At 37.7% G+C, this 20,057-nt stretch overlaps 1 protein-coding gene across 1 annotated transcript in view; it reads left to right on the top strand.

Moving 5' to 3' along the window:
- The first annotated feature begins 6,602 nt into the window (after nt 1–6,602).
- Nucleotides 6,603–20,057, top strand: part of LOC123873265 (parapinopsin-like) — a 50,884-nt gene continuing 37,429 nt past the window's right edge. Inside the window, exon 1 of the mRNA XM_045918048.1 lies at nt 6,603–6,884. Within this exon, the coding sequence (XP_045774004.1) occupies nt 6,708–6,884 (177 nt within the window). The 5' untranslated portion in view covers nt 6,603–6,707. The remainder of the gene's footprint in view (nt 6,885–20,057) is intronic.

Raw genomic sequence — 20,057 nt, 5'->3', positions numbered from 1 at the left:
TATATAGTTTAACTAACCTACAAACTTGACATTGGCTAATCTTTGTAAAGCCAGACGAGAGAGAAAAAAAAAAGTTTTTATCCGCATAATGATGACTATGACACAATTTACTTCTTTATTCCGATCGCCATCTTGTTATTCGCCACTTCTCCCTGCTGGCCGACAGCCTGGTACACTCGTGCAAGGGACCGCCCACAGCAGACTTAATTTAGTCGGTCCATCGCATGGGCGACCTTCCTCGCCCTCTGGTACACCTTGCCTTGCACGACAAGACGCTCGATGGAGTTACTCTCACGCCGTGAAACGTGTCCAAAGAAATCTAATATGCGACTCTGTACTAACGCCGAAAATCGTTGTTTAATGCTGAGTTCTTGGAGTATAGAGACGTTGGTACGAAATTAGGTTCATGAGACTCCTAGTATTCGCTTCCAGCACCACATTCCCAGAGCATCAATCTTCTTCTCAACTAGCATAAAGTCCTCGTCTCCACAGCGTATAAAAATATGGGAAAAACAAGTGTTTGAACAAGCCAAATCTTCGTAGTTTTTGTTATGTTCCTGTTCTTCCATATTTTTTCAGCTTATCCATCGCAGTTCTTGCTATCGCCATAGTCTCTTTACTTCTTCTACGCAACCTCCATTGTTCGAAATTAAAGCACTAAAATATACGTAGGATTGGACGACCTTGCATTTTGCAATCTGAGTGACTTCGGGCAAATTATTAGTACAGTGTAAGCTGAAGAAAATAAATGGCACCTACTACAAGTTTAATTGAAAAACTAGCGCAATATTAGTCTTCACTGTAAACTGGGTCGCGACCGGAGATACTTGGTCGGCATAACTTTATCTGATAATAAATTAATACTACATAGAACCGTAATAGCCTAGTGGTCTATTCTCGAGGTCGGGATTTCGAAATTGAGCAGGCACCTCTTCCTTCGGTGAATGGATAACATGGCAAGGAAACCTGCATGCTTGAGAATTCTCAAAATGTTCTCAAACCGGACTTGACCAGCAATGGACTATGGCCAAGGCCTTCTCATTCCGAAAGGAGACTTGTGCTCTATAGTGAGCCCAAGGGTGATGGGTTGTCGATGATGATTCAATCTATGGTATATAACGTTATTGCAAGTACCTATTCCTATTTTACACAAGCAATTATCGCAAATTGACTGCTGCATCAATCATTATTCAAGATCAAAAAAAAATTATTCAATTTTGACTTTTACAAGTACTTTTGAATCGTCAAGAGCATCTACCACTGGTTCGGAAAGCCTTTCCTACCGAGAAGAACCAGCAAGAAACTCTATTACAATCGCAATTGTTGTTATTGGCTAAAATGGTATTCTTGTTGTATTGTAGCCAATAGTGAGCGAGCGTCAACCAATCAGAGGTGATTGTCGTGACATTATAGCTGTCATTCTATTGCAATCTACTGCAATCGAGCTGCTAGTTCTTTATGCAAGCATTCTATGGTATTATGTTATTGCATATTCCTATCTTTCCTATTCTAATTTTACACCACCGCTGAACACCAGTAAGCAATTACCGCAAATTGACTGCTTGTCGATCGGGTAATTGGCTTCAAGTTTTCCCCTCGACTTTCCTATTTGTGAGATTACTAGAATTTCTAACACTGACAACCCCGCGTCGCGTCGCGTCGGTGGTCGGCCGTCTAGATCTCATGATAAAGTTCTGAAAAGAAATCCCACTATTTTCTATCTACTTAGATACGAGTATTTTCCAATTTCAGTTTTTTTTATCACTCCACCTATTGTAAAATGGAAAAGTGTGTTTGTTTGTTGGGTTTATGTTTTGTCCTGCAATAACATCGCAATGGAGCAACGGATCGACGTGATTTTTGGCCTGGTTAAAGACCTAGAATGACATAGGCTTCTAGGCAAGCGCACTCCATTCTAGACCTCATCATCGCTGTTTCTCAGGCGTGATTGTCGTCACGCGCAACCCTATCTCACAATAAAAAAGGATTAGATTAAGGATTGGTCTCCGCTGCGCTCCGCTCCGTTGTAGCGCAGTGGAGACTAATCCTTAATCTAAGATAAAGGTAATTTTTATCCCGGAAAATCAAAGAATTCCGCCGGAAAAACCTAAATCCAATAGGGCACCAAGTAGAGAATATTAGGTTTTTTTGTTATTATTAGAGGCAAACTCATTTAACAACAATTTTTTTTAAGTAGCCTTATCAACGGGCCTAACCACAGATTAAAATTGTGAAAATAGAGCGCGAAGATAACCTATTTTAGAACCTTTGGACTTTTAGAAACTTTGAACTAACTAAACCAATTTTAATTATAATATAACTAAGCAAAATAATTATTAAGAAATATGAAGGAACGTATTATTGTAATCACATCACACTTCACACTAATATTATAAAGGCGAAAGTTTGTATATGTGTATGTGTGTGTGTATGTTTGTTACTCCTTCACGCAAAAACTACTGGACGGATTGGGCTTGAAATTTTGAATGGAGATAGATTATACTCTGGATTAATACATAGGCTACTTTTTATCCCGGAAAATCAAAGAGTTCCTACGGGATTTTCAAAAAACTACACCCACGCGAACGAAGTCGCTGGCATCAGCTAGTAAAATAATACAAACAAAATACGTTTAAGAAAAAGACGTTTAAAATATTGTAATAAGCTATTCCTGCTCCATGTTTAAAATCATAACCCTATGGTAGAAATACTTGTGTCCCGTGTTATAAGTTTCGTAGCAATAAATATAGTAAAGTTAACCGCATTTATGATATACGGGTCATGGGTCGACCTCACGTAGCATATACCTATATGATTTATAGTCCAATTATTGTATGAAAGTTTAGTGGGATTTGCTGTTGTGGCTATTTGATAGACACTCGTGAATTCCAGCCGCGAGTTTCGAAAAATATATTAGCTTTATTAACCCCCGACCCAAAAAGAGGGGTGTTATAAGTTTGACGTGTGTGTCTGTGTCTATGTTTCTGTGCATCTGTGTATCTCTGTGTTTGTGTGTCTGTCTGTGGCATCGAAGCTTCTAAACGCATGAACTGATTTAGATTCAGTTTTTTTGTTTGAAAGTTATGTTGATCGAGTGTTTTTAGCCAGATATAATCCAAGAAAATCTGTTCACTCGCGGTTTTTTTTTTTTATAATTGTTACCATTTTGGTACCTAACCCTAAAAAAACACACTGAAGACATTGAACTATATTACTAGCGTAGTAATACCTCAATGACTGAAGAGTAAAAATATTGGTCTGCTTCACGGATCAAGTGCTTCAAGGGAAAAGTTGCTGTGATATTAAATTAAAACTTGATTTTCATGGAAAATTTAATAATGCAAATATTCTACTTGTAGATACGGCAAGCCGACGGAGAGAAATTGAATATTTTCGAATAATTAACTTACGTTATCTTTTTAGAGATCCGTATAAAAATTTCAAAAAAGCCGCCTGACTGTCCGTCCGTCAATCACACCTGCTTATTTCTTACATGAAATCTGGAATAGTTTCAAATCATGGCCCTTGTTGCAATTTTTTTAAATACAATAACAATTACCTATTGAGATTTTTTTGCTAACGGGGAAATCTTACTAAGAAGAACCCCGACGACCTGGGGAAAGACTATCAAGCTATGTAGGATTTTTATCCACAAAAACCCTCTCGATGGCTAGCCAGCATCGGAGCGCATACTTATTGGGAGGCTCCGAAATCTTTTACGAACAAATTGCGCTTATTAGATCAAGTTTGAAATGCACATTTCAAAACTATGGAACTCGGTGGACAAGTCGATCTCGCCCTTGGCCGGTTTTTATAGGTGCAATTATTTTAAAACTCTTCAGAATATAATTGTATAAGATTTAAATTTTGAATACATAATACCTTCTGTATCACACTAATATTATAAAGGCGAAAGTTTGTATGTGTGTGTGTGTGTGTGTGTGTGTGTGTGTGTATGTTTGTTACTCCTTCATGCAAAAACCACTGGACGGATTTGGATGAAATTCAGAATGGAGATAGATAATATCCTGGATTAGCACATAGGCTACTTTTTATCCCGGAAAATCAAAGAGTTCCCACGGGATTTCAAAAAACCTAAATTCACGCGGGCGAAGTCGCGGGCATCGGCTAGTTTTAAATACAAATTACACTATCACACTAATTTTATAAAGGTGAAAGTTTCTGTGTAAGTTTGTTACTCTTTCACGCAAAAACTACTGAACGGATTTAGCATAAATTCGGAATGGAGATAGATTATACCCTGGATTAACACATAGGCTACTAGAAAATCAAAGAGTTCCTATAGAAAAAACTGAATCCACGCGGACGAAATCGCGAGCATCAGCTAGTATACTTACTATAATAAAAATGAATATATATATATATATATATATATATATATATATTGACGGAGCGTTTTATCTTTATAAGCACCTTACCTATGCAGGAAAAACTCCACATCTATGTTAGAAAGAGATAATCGTCAGCTTTGGCTTCGCAGAAAGTGGGTTCTCTCACTCAATGTTACCTACCTACTTATTATGAGATTTTGGAACTGAGTGTTCTGTCTCAAATCAGTTCCAACGTTCGCTCTACAAAACGGAAGCTGCCAAAATTATCTACGAGTAAATCTAAATAATATAAGTGGTAATCTTTGGAACTACTGAACCAATTTTAACAATTCTTTCACCTTTAAAAAGCTACATTTTCTCTGAGTGCCATAGGCTATATTTCTATATTTTTTTAAATTAGACATCGCTACGAAAATTGTAATAAGCTACCCGTGCGAAGCCGGGCGAGTCGCTAGTAATATATAAAAGGAAAAGCTGACTGACTAACTAACTGGCTGATCCATCAACGCACAGCTCAAACTACTGCACAGATCGGATTAGAATTTAACAGGGGGCAAAGTAGGGGTTTGTGTCTAGTCCGTGCGGAGGAAGTCGCGGGTGAACAAACGGAATGAAATCAAAACCAAAGTTACGAGTATTCCAATTTTTGGTTTACCGCGTTTCAATCAGAAATTCGGTACCTTTCTCATTTTCAAATCATGTTTTCGTAAACAATTTTATTTTTTCTTAAGGTCGTAGCACACTTATCAACTCGGATTGTACAGTGTGACAATAACCTATAAGCACATTTATAATGTATATCAATGTGTTCGGACTTCGTCTGTGTTGGTGTTAGCTGGCGGGCGTGCTCTGCCTTTTTGGGGTGTTTTTTTTTGTTAAAATAAGAGGGTGCCGTGCGTATGTCGACAAGCGCCGGCACAGACGGGGTCCATACTTGTATAATTTAACTCACTTGTTACAAATAACTACAAACTTGACATTGGCTAATCTTTGTAAAGCCAGACGAGAGAGAAAAAAAAAATCAATGTGTTCCATGAAATAAAGATCAGTCTTATACCAACCATCGGATCGTTTACTCATTTGCACCACCTGTCCCAACCTTAGAGGATAGGAATCGTCGCCGTGACACTCAAGCCATCCAGTATTCGTCGTATGAAACTCCTTACTACAACGCACACTAATCAGAATCGTATCGTAATCGCCTCGCCTCGGGGCAAGCTCACGAACCGCGGTGCAGTGGGTGGTCAACTTGCAATTCCCGTGCCTATGACTCGTCATCCTCGCGCTTATGTCTCTCCATGCCTGAGCTCATCTCTTCGCTCGTCCACGCTTGTGTGCGGTTGGCGAACTGTAAGCGTGGCGTCGGATGTACCGGAGCTGCTGATCCGCTTTTTCATTACGTTGACGTCTGGTTGACGGCGAGGCGAAAGGCGATATAGTGATGATCTCTTTCGAAAGTTGATATGTGTGCTATGACCTCTATCGCCTATCGGTTCCACTACATTAAAATTTTCTTTTTACAGATTGCCTTCAGTACTTCGGAGCAATCAAGAGAGTGTTTTGAGTGATTGCGAACAATGTGGTGATAGCGGTGAAATGGTGGAAATTGAAAAGATTGAAATCACAAAACATTTACGTTTCTGATGTATAGGTACGTACCAACGTAATTATAAAGCGAAAGCGTGTCTGTTTATCTGTCATATTACCTTTTCACGGGTCAACCCCTAACTGATATTGATGTTTGAGGCAGAGTAAATTGCACCCTGAAGACGGATATAGGATACCTTTGTCCCGGAGAATAATACTTAAAATGATATTCTAATATTAAAAACGCGAATGCAAGTCTATCTTTCTGTTACCTTTTCACGGCCAGGCGTCGGTACTTAGTCCTAAAGAGATAGATTTTATCAATGGGATGGACATAGGTTATGTTTTGGTCCTGAAAATCAAAAAGTTCCCAAGGGATTTCTAAAAACTTAAATCTACCTGGACAAAGTAGTGGGCATCATTTATTTAGTACTGAGATTGTTGCATCTCGGGGATGCAACAAACCCAAAAATCAAAAGTTCTCACGTGATTTTTAAAAACATAAAATATGAGTAGACAAATTACCGGGCATCAACTATTTAGTACAGAGATAGTTGTATGAGACGGGTCTTGGCAGACAGACAGACAACGAAATGAGGGTTCGTTTATTTCTCCGGAGATAAGGAACCCTAAAAATAACCTGTAGTTAATTGCACTGAAGTGATAAAAAGTGAATTAATCGTAAAAATTGTTAAGGGATAGCAGTGAAGTGATTGTAGAGGGATCGCAGTGGACTGTAAAAACTATAGGGATTGCAGTGCAGTGAAAATGACGTCGTACAGTGCTAGCTTCAACGATACAGTGTCGATGCAGTACGGGGACGGGTTCCCGCTGCTGATGCCGCGCTGGGGGTACGTGGTGTCGGCGTTCGTGCTCTTCATCATCGGCTTCTTCGGCTTCTTCCTCAACCTCATGGTCATCCTGCTTATGTTCAAGGATCGGCAGGTTGGTAATTCTTTTTGTACATTGCAAGGTCTCTACGATACAGGTTACCTAGTGTGGAAGCCAAAAGCAAAATAACTGTTAATCTTTTTATTATCAATAAAGTTAGCCCTTCACTGCAATCTCACCGGGATGATGCAGTCTAAATGCAAGCGCGCTAACCTGGACGAGGTATGGCAGCTTTTATTAAATTCATACCCCTTTGGTTTCTACAGGTAGCTTCGCCGGTAGGCTGGTAACTAGTCACGACCGAAGCCTCCAACCCGACCAGACCAGAAATTTAGAAATTCTAAAATTCCAAACCCCTGCCGGCAATCGAACTCGGGACCTCCCACTAATAAGACCACAGCGCTTATCACTGCGCCAGGGAGATTGTCATCATGTGGTCGTCATCAGGGAGGTGGATCCAGACCATCTCCCAACGATTGCTACAGTTCTTCCTAATTAGATAGAAATCTTAATAAAATAAAAGAACCAAGAAAACCGGTAAAGTGCGAGTCGGACTCGCTTATAAAGGGTTGCGTAACATCGTACTAGATAACACTAATATATTGTAATGTACACACATTGTAAAAATTTCAACTCTCTACCTATTCATACTATGTATCATGTTATACAGCCCGCTGACAGACAGACGGACAGTGGAGGCTTCAGGGTTCTATTTGCATCTTTTGAATACAGAACCCAAAAAATTAAGGCTTAATTTTATGGGTTTGGGAGAAGAAATACAACAATATACATAGATTGTATCACTGAAACAGAGCGAGTAAAGGCTTATACAGCTACTTAGGCATAAGAACCTCCTCCGACATTCATTCGTTCAAGAAGGCTTGAAGTAGGTCAATACTTTCGGTACTACAGCCATTATTATCGTTAAAAGCTCTAAGGTATTGAGTTGAGTACCTATTATAACCCACTTGAAAATCTCGATACGAAATGGAAATAGGTAGGCTAATGTTTACAATTATGACTTTATTTCCAACATGTATTTTTAACCCCCGACCCAAATAGAGGGGTGTTATAAGTTTGACGTGTGTATCTGTGTATCTGTCTGTGGCTTCGTAGCACCTAAACTATTGAACCGATTTTAATTTAGTTTTTTTCGTTTGAAAGGTGGCTTGATCGAGAGTGCTCTTAGCTATAGTCCAAGAAAATCAGTTCAGCCGTTTGAAAGTTATCAGAGCTTTTCTAGTTACTGTAACCTTCACTTGTCGGGATGTTACCTATTTTTGCCATGCATTATGAAAATATACCAGCAAATTACATCAATATGCTCTAATAAATTTTTATTGTCTTGGTTTTTCGCAATTTGTAAACTAATACGACAACGTAGGCTTATGGTTTTATTTGCGACAATGGCAATATTATCCTCACAGGTTTATATAAAAATCTTTACTTGAAAAGGTCCAGTTTAAGAAATAAATTAAAGTATCGACTATTCTCACAAATTAGTCGATACTTTAGATCTTTTGGTAGATACCTGATAAAGGTATTGGTTCCTGGTATGGATAGACTAAATAAGTAGGTACTTAGTTCATTGTTTAAAACAGAAATCCTACAAAAAGCAAGTCACTTTCGCTTTGCAATGTCACCATACATAATGTCAAAGGGAAATTAGCTGACCCACGAGAAAAAAATCGCAGCATCACTCGCCTTTGCCTGCTTTTGCTTTGAGAGGTGCATCCGTTTTTACTGAAAATGTGCCTTTAATATACAGCACCCCTATGTCAGAGATGTATGGTATGTCATCCTGGTACCCACGGTAATTATGCTCTTATTTGTATACAACACTCTGAATTCTCTGTAACTCTAGTAAATTGGTACTCTATGATGGCCTGAATTTTTCCTGCGCTGATGTTGGACTTCGGCCGCGCGTACGTATTTATATTGGGAAACTGTCAGATAAAAAACCGGTCAAGTGCGACTCTTCCTACAATGACGAAACTAGTACCTATATGTAGATTAATGCTGATTTTCAGGTGTTTAGTTTTTAGAAATTACGCTATGAAGGCGTTTGTGCACGCAATCGTATTCAATTCCAATTCATTTTCGTAAAAATACATCATATACGTGTACGTATGTTTGCGAATGTGTAAGAATACATGAGTGCACACGCGTACGTATGTTTTGTATGGCGGCCATTTTGAATCGTATTTTTACGAAAACGAATTGAATACTAATGAGTGCATGAACACCTTTAGAAAATGCCTACAATACATAATTTTTAGTACCAGGGCGTCACTGAGCTTCCCTCGGCGTCAATAGAGATTTTCTGCGGGAACAAATTTTGGAAAGTAAATTAAATTGTTAGAGCCGTTTTCTACAAACCCATCACACTAATATTATAAAGGCGAAAGTTTGTATGTGTGTGTGTGTGTGTGTGTGTGTGTGTGTGTGTGTGTGTGTGTGTGTGTGTGTGTGTGTGTGTGTGTGTGTGTGTGTGTGTGTGTGTGTGTGTGTGTATATATGTTTGTTACTCCTTCACGCAAAAACTACTGGACGGATTTGGCTTAAATTTGGAATGGAGATAGATAATATCTTGGATTAGCACATAGGCTATTTTTTATCCCGGAAATTCAAAGAGTTCCCACGGGATTTCGAAAAACCTAAATCCACGCGGGCGAAGTCGCGGGCATCGGCTAGTATTATTTAAACAAGACTTGTTCGATTAGAGTAGGTATAGGATATAAGCCTTAGCGACATCTCGCATAGTAACTCAGCACTTATCGTTGAAATTTGGAACCGGGGTTCCTTGCAATTAGATTTCCCCGAAAAACTCAGTACTTACCTATCATACAAATAAAATATTCTTTTCCTTTATAAGTCCCTTGTAGTTAATAAAATAAAATTAAGACTAGGAATTCGGAAAGGCCTGTATAAGGAAATTTGAAAATGCCAAGCTTTTATTTTGGAAAATTAAATGAAAACCACTCCACTCTGGCAAACAATTATAATAGGAGTAACTTTTTTATTTTATTTTGTAAAATATTTTGTATATTGCCTAAGTGATTAATAAATAAATTCAAATTCAAAAAAAATCAAACCTTTTATTAAGGTTCCGTACCTCAAAAGGAAAAACTGAACCCTTATAGGATCACTTTGTTATTAATGCCCGCGATTTCGTCCGCTTGGATTTAGGGTATTAAAAATCCCTCAAGGGAATCCCGTTTACGTCCGGATGATGTTAGAAATCGAGGACCTCGTCGTCGCTGGCGAAGACGCTGTAATAAGGTTGAGTTTGTGTGTTGTCCTACAAGATAGGGCGCATGGTCTTGGACCTTGGTCATGATTTGATCGTCGGGGTCGTTGAGGACGTACTTAGGACGTCTTTTATAAAAGGTGGGGCACTAAGCTATAAATATAGTCTTATTTACCCCCCAGAGGTACGTACAAGCTTGCGGGCGTTTATGATAATGTAATTATAAGTAAACAAAGCGGCACGCAACTGCAGAACCATGCTTACCTGTCAGAGACAAGGCTTGAAGGTTGACCGGTCACGTGGCTAAGCCTTTCCCTATTCAATGAGGCTTTCAGACTGTTTATTGTGAATGAATGAATGCAATGTTTATTTCAGGCTATATCCATTCTAGTTCCATGCTAAGTAATATTATAAGCTAGATAATACGCGCGACTGCGTCCGTGTGTAAAAGTTTCTTTGATCTCGTGAGAACTCTTTAATTTTCCGGGATAAAAAGTAACTTATGTGTTAAGTCAGGGTATAGACTATCTACATTCAAAATTTCAGCCTAATTTTCCAGTAGTTTTTGCGTGAAATAGTAACTACACACACACACACACACACACACACGCATACCCACACAAATTTGACGTTTGGTAGAGATAGCTTGTATCCTGGAAACAGGCATAGGCTACATTTATTCTAATCGAGGAAGTTCCTATGGGATTTCTGAATAAACCTAAATCAATTGCAGGCATCATAGATAGTCCTGATATTATATGAAACACAGAAAAATGTTTCTTCTGCTTATACCTATGTCCGAGACTTTGATACCATCGAACCAATGTGCCTCAAACCAGTTTTATTAGAAAGGCAATAATGCGAAAATGGTTTTAGACCACTAAAACAATGCATTAGGTAGATACATTCTTTTTAAGCGCAGTAGCACACGCTTGATAAGAAAAATACCCACAATAAAAATGCAAATCACTAAACAATGCAAAGGGATATTTACATAAAAATTCTCAATTAAAATAAAAGCTATGAGGGAAGAACAATAGTCTAGCATATAACCAAAGCGAAGCTGTATATAAGAAAAGAAGCTTTTAGTATACCTATTACCTAAGTACCTACTTATCTAAAACTTTCTCTGACTTCTTGAAGTGACCTTGTATTAGTTAAATGAAATTAGTTTAGCAATTTCTAGGAAAAAGCTCTCAAATACATAAGGCCAAGGAGCTTACGTAGATTTTATACTTTGTAAGTACTTTGTAATTGTGTCTAAGAGCAATTTCAGCTAATTTACCTACTTTTTGGTGTCAAGTCCCATCATGGATGGATATATGGATTGTTCTAAACATTTTTAAAAACCTTAATTCACGTAGAGCAAGTTGTGGGGTATCATCTAGTACTATATTAATTCTTCTATGTTTCTCTATGCATCTTCTATGCTTTTCAGCTGAGAGGAACAAGAAATTCTTCTAAAATACTATCAATTTTTTTTCAAAGAATACTAGCCATGCTAATCATGAGTAATACGGGAAGTAGTAAACATAGGTACGCACACACACGGTCCAACAATTTATCCAATTTTGACGAATTGAGAGATCGCTTGCAACCCGAAGACGGGCATAGGCTACTTTTATTCCGAAAAATCGAGAAAGTTAAATAAGCTATTTTTAAATAAGCTAAATCCAAGCAAAGTAGAAATTCTTTTTTATTTGCTCTAAATGCAGGTTAACAAAGATATTACAACTATTCATTTTCTTCTAAAATACAATCATTTTTTTAAAGAATATTAGCCATGCTAATCATGACTAACACTCCCCTTTGCTCAGCTTGTGCCAGGAGTGGGTACGACAATAGTGCAACGGGTGGGTTTGAACCGCCAACCTTTCGGAATTCAGTCCGCTCCTCAACCGTTGAGCTATCGAGGCTCTGTTCGCATTTTGTTCTGCAATGTATACTTACGGCTACGAATCATAGAACCATAAACCTTTTAGTTGAATAGTATTCAGCTCTAAGTGGTTTTGTCTCTCTTTGTTTGGTAACTTGTGACATAAATGGAGCGAGGCAAATACTTCTTTGCTTTAATTCACAAAGTGACATGTTTCCTTTTAATGTTTTTGGTGTTGTGGTTTTTCGGAATACGAACATCCATTAATTTTTTATGGCTATATCTCTGTCTCTCTCTCTCGCTCTGCGTCTTATTTCTCATCAGACAGCCTCAGGCAGTCAGCCAGACAGTCGCAGTCACTTGGACAGACAGTTGCAGTCAGTTGGTCGCAGTCAGACCTCTATCAATCCTGTGGATCAATCGTAGTCAGTTGGTAAAAGTAGCCTATGTACCTACGTCTACGAGATACTATCTCTGTACTACTTTTCATTAAAATCGGTTAAAAGATTTCTAGGCCTTTTGCATTAGTAATTTTAGTGTGGGTGTTTTCAATATTCTTAAGATGAGAGTGAATGTACAAAATATATGAGAGATACTCGTAGGTAAACATATAATGAACTTAGGCTACGAATCGCAGAAACGTAAATCTTTTTGTTCAATATTTCAGCTGTAAGTGGTTTTGTCTCTCTTTGTTTGGTAACTTGTGACATAAGTTGAACGAGGCATAGGTACGGCAAGGTAGATATTATATGAGAGTGCATGTGTATGCGTGCGTGCGTAATATGTGTGCGTGAGTATGTGTGTGTGTGAGTTTGTGAGTGTGTGTGGTGTGTGTGTGGTGTGTTTGCAGACCTTTGAACTGGTTGGCATTTAATTAAAAATCCTTAAAATGCCACACTTCTTAATTAAAAGCCGATTTCGCAAAGTATACCCTACCACTTGAATCCGGTCCTAAGCAGTTTTGATCTTAATGAGATTTTATCCACAAATTATTTCGCGACTAGGTACTTAAACTTTCTTTAATATCAATATTTTCCACTAAACCTGGGTTCTAAGAAACGTCTCAAGTCGAACATAAGCACATGAGTTATGTGACGTCACTACAGCTGACCTAACATGAAAACTTTATACAAAAAGAAAAGTTTCCTAATAAATTGTAACTTGGCTCGGTAAATCTTGATGAAAATTTCTGATGTATTACTTGACTTTGAGTCTTGACTCTTGCCTATAAGGGTTTCCTATGAAAGTCGTATCGCCACATGGCGGCCAACAATGTAGCGTCAAGCACTCAAACATAGACAATCTTTTTTTTAATTCAGATACAAGTTAGCCCTTGACTGCAATTTCACCTGGTGATAAGTGATGATGCAGTCTAAGATGGAAGTAGGCTAACCTGGAAGGGTTATGGTAGTTTTATTAAACCCTTATCCTTTTAGTTTCTACACTGTACAATACCGGAACGCTAAATCGTGTGGCGGTACAGCTTTGCCAGTAGCCACGGCCGAAGCCTTCTATCAGCCCAGACCAGAAATTTAGAACTTATAAAATTCCAAACCCCTGCCGGGAATCGAACCCGGGACCTCCCACTAATAAGATCACTGATGATAAAAAAGCATGGATTTGACTCGCTCCAGCAATGCGCGGGTCTGCAATTGCTTGTAGAGTATAGAATATTATTGTAAATTGAACAATTGAAAAGAGCAACCGCCGAGTTTCTTGCTGGTTCTTCTCGGTAGGAACAGCATTCCGAACCAGTGGTAAATTATTTGACGGTTCAAAAGCACTTGTAAAAGTTTAATTGAATAAAAATCTATTCTATTCTATTCTATTCTATTCTATTCTACTGCGCCAAGGAGGTCGAGGAGAAGAGAAGCTAACACAATCGCACGATACCGCATTGCGTGTCAGATCTGGATATAATATTAGCATCACGCTGTTTGAATTATTCATTTTATCAAAGCTGTTGTCGCCAGATGCGAGGGTTGCGAAAACAGAAATAAAAGTCTGACTTATTTTTGTCAAAAAAATCCTCGCTTAAGCCTATCTGTCGATTATGTAAAACCTGCATCAATCAATATTAGGTACAATCTCAATTGTGACGATTGGCTGAATTGGTGGTATTCCTACTGCGACAACGCATTTTAACCAATAGTGGAATAAACAGGCCAAGTGCGGGTCAGACTCACCGGTGGCGTGATCCGTACTCGGGTATTTTTCCGACATTTTGCACGAAAAACCAAAGGCTATTATGCATAAAAATATATAAAAATGTGTTAAAGAATTTAAGTACAGGTAAAGCCCTTTCATATGATACCCTACTTGGTATAGTTATCTTGGTTTGGAAATTGATACACATTTTAATTGTGATGTTACCACAAATTCACGATTTTCGGATTTGTTCCTTTCCTTGTGCTATATAAGAACGGGAAGTACCCTATAGGTTTTCTTGACAGACACGGACAGACGGAAGGACAGACGGACAACAAAGTTATCCTATAAGGGGTCCTTTTGAGGTACGAAACCCTAAAAAGTATCGCCCAATAAGCGGTGATTGCGATCGTCACACTGAAGCATTGCTACGGCAGTAGGGCCCCAGAATGTCGTACAAATCCATACTAAGTATTAGCGAAAGTGTCTGTCTATCTGTCTTTCCATTGCTAGCTTTTCACGGCCCAGTCCTTTACCCGATTTCGATGTAGGTACCTATAGAAATGTCCTCTGCGTACTCAAACCCAAAATTAAATTCAAGTAGACGATAACAAGCTCTTTTGAACTGTCAATTATTGTCCATTCTTCCCTATTTCGTAATGATTATATCAATCTCTTTACAAACTCAAAACTCGAATTCAATTCAAATCTTTATTCCAGAGTCTTCAGGAACTCTTTAGAATTTGCCAAATCGGATCAGAATGTTAATTCGCCTCCATTCTTAGAAAAGACGAGTTGTTAATCTTTTCAAAATAAATGTTGCAAGGGAACAATTTAACATTTTATTTATAAAACCTCTTTTGCGTATCCAGCCCAATGATGAGTGATCCATTCGAATTACAATCAGCGATCCATTCGAATTATTCGATTGTATTATTATTCGATAGCAATTTAATAACAATTTAACAATCAAAAACAATCGATTATTTTCGAATGTTCAATTGTTAGGTAGGTACTTAGCGACTAGCAAAGTATTTTATATTGTAGATAACGAATACATACTGCGATTAATCTAATCGTTGTCTTCTACAATATAAAATTAATGATAAAATATCGTTTAACCACGAAATAAGCTTAAAATCATTAGCTTATGCGTAGTATTTGTTCAGTATTTTTTCATTTATAAACACGTAACAGACATTAACTAGTGTCAACCGCAATCAAGTAGTTAAACCCTTTTTAAATGACTTATTCAGAAAATAAGTGTTCATTAAAAGTTCATTAAATAATTAATTTGATTTGATTTATATTATATCGAATATTTCAATGAGAAACTGTACCACATGGTGTCACGACGCGTCGCGTTTTGAACTATTGTTCTCTGCAGAAAATATAATTTAACACGAGGAAACTAAAGCTATGTCAAAGCTTTTCATCATAATCTTCAAGGGAATTAAAAATAAGATGAAACGCTCCTATCACCTTATTCAGGCGAATATTTAAGTCGAAAGGCGTTCAAAAAGCTAAAAGACGTTTTACAAAAGACTAACTCAAGTGTACAACTCGCAACTAAAGGACTACTACGGTCAACAACCGCAAAAGCTGTTGATTGCCCTGCTAATCCCGTAGATTAGGGGGGTTATAGTGTTTGGCAGTTGAGTGTGTAGGTTTGTTTATAAGTTCATCGTTTCCATTTTAGTTGCGTAACTCATTAGATTTTGATAAATGATATTTGTGTATGATTGATAAATGTTCCATGTTTCATATACTTAAACTATGTGAGAACATACTTATATAGAAAGTGTGCACAAATAGAAAGTGTGCACAAATAGAAAGAAAGAAACGAGTACTTAATTAAAAAAGTTTTTACCTACACAACAGGTTGTGTAAAATAGTCTAGGAAACATCATATTTATTTAAAAAAAGACTAACCTAAGTATTTAGTAAGCAATCTTTTTTCGTCTGTACCGCCATATTGTATTTTACGGTTGCCTTTTTGGGTTTATAAATCAAAACCTAGCCTATAGCAAGAAAAATCTGTCAAGTGCGAGACGTAGCATCGTTGAAGAAACGGAGACGGACGGACAGCGGAATCTTAGTAATAGGGACCCATTGGTATGGAACCCTAAAAACGGATTCCCATGAACCTGACCTACTCGTTCTTATGTAGGTACTTACCTACTTGACTTTGCCAGTAAATAATACTGAAGTCAGCCCCCTCGCCACCTATTAGATAGATTAAAAGATCTAACTCAAAAACAAATTTAAGTTTTTGGCACTTAAACTAACACGGAAAGTTTACGTCTAGTTTCCAATTTTTTTAAGTAGATCTGTATCGTTTTTAATTAATAGAACAATATTTTTACTCATAGTTCTACATCGTTTTAATATTTTGTTTGTCATATTTATCCCGCGCAAAGCCAAGCCGTACAAAAAGAATATAAAGAAACCAAGACCTAAAAATAAAACCACTTTCGAATTTATTTCTAGACATCTAGTCTAGTCTAGATACTAGAAGAACGTCTGTGACAGGCTTTAAATGTCGTGTCAATACTACTCGTAGGTACTAACATTTAATATCATTGAAAGCAAAGGAACGTTCAAATGTACTAGTAACATTTTTATACAAACGTTTAAAAGTTTATTCAATATATTTTCTTCTATCGAATATTGCTTTCAGCTTCCAAGTTATATTGGAAAGCTTCACAGAATCGTGGAGCTCCGCGGAATAAATGAAAATAAGACAAAAATAAACACTTCTGCATTTCCATTCAATCTTGTTATGTTTGTCACTTCTATTTTATGATTTGTTGGAACTTCGTAGTAATATTTTATAATGTTTTCTTTGACGAGAATTGGCAAACTGTCATTATTACTACTCCATCATTAAGAGGGGTCTCTCCGTCACTCGGTTCATACAATCGTTTCATTACAATTTCATTTGAATATTAAGCAACCAAAGTCCATAAAATTTTGCAGACATATTTTAGAAACTAATATCTATGTTTGTGGTTTTCCAGATTTCTGTTAAAATATTCAATTTCAAAGTTACGCGGTCTTAACAATTTACATACAAATCTTTGAGCCTCTGTAATTTTAAAACTACATATTTTAGAATAATCTAAATCACCAAAGACAAAGATATTAGTTTGTAGAATATGTCTGCAATATTTCATGGACTTTGGTTGCTCAATATTCAAATGAAATTGGAACTACGATTGTATGAAGCGAGTGACGGAGAGAGCCCTGTTAACGATCTTCGATTATGCGACGGTGTCCCAGAAGTAGATACCTACCGTATTGTATGAATACGGGTGTTAATCTCCATTCAAGTCCCAAACGATTGATTAAATATCTTCAGAGTTCAGAAGCGTTTAGATCGTGATTATAATTTACTGGAAGTTAATGTAGTGTACTGTCAATAAATAATGCCATTTAGGGCCGATTTTTCAATCGTCAAATAATTTTTATCACAGGAATTTTGAAGTTTTGTGTAGAAATCTGTCAAAACATCATTCCACAGATAAAAGTTATTTGACGATTGAAAAATCGGCCCTTAGTTAGTTAGGTACCTATTCTATAGAATTGATAAAGCCATCCGTGCAAATCTAGGACGAGTCAGGTAATCGGTAGAACATACTCGTAGTATTACAGTTAGTTAGTTAGTTTACAGAGCACGTGAAGCCGTAGGTCCTGCACCAGATTTTTTTTTATTCATTATAAGCAAGCGCTTGACCACAATCACACCTGATGGAAAGTAATGATGTGGCCTAAGATGGGACGCGTTTACCTAGAAGATGCCTACTCACTCTTGTTTTAAAGATACCCAGATTGTACCTAATTGGTAGGACACACAGATCTCGGAAGAGTATTCCAAATCTTAGCCATACGTATGGGGAATGATGACGCAAAACGTTTCGTGCGTGTAGCTGGAATGTCGTCGACATAAGAATGAAAACTTCCGACGTCTTGCGATTCGGTGGTAAAATGGTAAAGGGGAACTCGCAGTACGTGACACTCCGATCTTTCCCCGGCGGTGCCGAATTGAATTGAATTTAATTGAACCGACTTGAATTGAATTGAATTATCGTGGCTGAAACTGGGCCAGCAGGACACACAGGGAGGACAATAATATATTATTATTTAGGTATAAGAGCATTGTATATTTAGGTATACATTGGGGCACAAATAACACTAACTTTAGATATTAGTTGCTTTATTAATCGACCTGTACGTAAACAATGGCGGACTAGGTTTATACAACTATGACGTGTTATCACACTAAAGAGCCTGACGTAAAATTACACGCAATGCAGAATCCATACAAATTTAGCACAATCACAACGAAGCGCTGCGCTGGAACATCTTCCCCCCCGTTGAAATGATAATTTCAACCTTTCGGTTCATCCGCTGTAGGTAGTAGGCAAAGACGAGTGAACGACCGACGCACACGGCCTTTGGTCGTATGGATGTCTGCGACTCTTGACACTCCATCCGGTCCAGGGAAAAGCTGTACAACTCGTCTTAAGCGCCAACACAATGGGGGTGCGCCGTCTTCAGATAAAAGCTCCATAATGCCATCGCTGAGACGCGCAGTAACTTCGTTTGGTTATTTTGTCCTTTGTTCAGGAAGGTGCCCTTCTACCATCGTTGCAAATATGCTGCTTTATGCTCTTAATGCGTTCATAACGTATTCGCTGATTGTCGGTACAGTCTTCAGATGCTGACGAAGGTAATACAGCCAAGGGCCTTCATATGATGAAGTGTCCAGGAGTGAGGGACAGTAAGTTATTAGGACAGGATGAAAGGAACACAAAGGTCGGCTATTAAGAACTACTTCCACTTGTGCAAACAAAGTTGAAAGCTCAAGCAATAAATGATTGACTGATAAACAAATGAATAAGTTCCCGATTGTATTTATGTACCGCGTTTTAGCGGAGTTCATGCCCAGGCAACCCAGACAAACTCAAAGAGGATCGTAAGCTGATATAAATTTAAATATAATATCTTGTTGACTTGCAAAATCAGATAGAAGTTTCATTTGCTTATTTTGCAAAATTTATTTTTACTTGCTAGTTTAGGAACTAACGCATCATTATAGGCTGTGGCTTTGTTGACAACCACTGAGCTTACAGGACCAGATATCAGCCACCCTAGGCGAGAATTTCTCATGTTTGGTTTCCCAGGCCCAAGCGCAATCTTTTCTGTTCCTAGTATGTCCCAAAACAAATCGGCTCCAATCAGAACATCAACTGGAAATGGTTTATAAAATTTAGGATCAGCCAATAAAACATCTTTGGGTAAATTTAAGGAATCAATATTAACGGGGTGCTTAGGTATCTCTCCTGTTAGTTCATTAAGTACAAGGCTTGACATATTTATACTGAAGGTACTATTTATAGAATTTATTTGTAAATCGCAACTCTCTGACACATTATCCAAACTATTTCTTCCTATTCCTATGACCTTAAGCGAGTCAATAGGATTTGATTTTAATTGTAGTCTATTCTTTAGATTTTTGGAAATAAATGACACTTGACTGCCACAGTCTAGAAGCGCTCTAACCTTGACCTTTTGCCGGTTCAATGGATTAGTAACTTCCACAATAGCTGTTGATAAAAGAATTTGCTTTGAATTTTGTCTTGAAAAGTTAACCATTAATTCATCATCACTACTATTATCTATATCATCCACATCAACGTGGTGGCTAGTAGTCTGACTCGGACTATGGAGCAAATTATTATGCAACTCCCCGCACTGACAAGGGCGCAGGCGGCAATTATTGGCCATGTGTCCTTGACGAAGGCAGTTCACACATAATTTGTATTTATTAACCTCCTTCATCCTTTCGTCTACACTCTTTGATTTAAAGGTAGGGCAATCGTAAATTTTATGATTATTATTGCATATAACACAAGAAAGAACGTTAATTGACCTTCTAAACTTATTCACT

Source organism: Maniola jurtina, chromosome 16 (assembly GCF_905333055.1).
Source record: "Maniola jurtina chromosome 16, ilManJurt1.1, whole genome shotgun sequence".
Taxonomy (NCBI): Eukaryota; Metazoa; Arthropoda; class Insecta; order Lepidoptera; family Nymphalidae; genus Maniola; species Maniola jurtina.
Note: the sequence above shows the minus strand (reverse complement) of the source record. Positions and strands in the feature narration are given on the sequence as shown.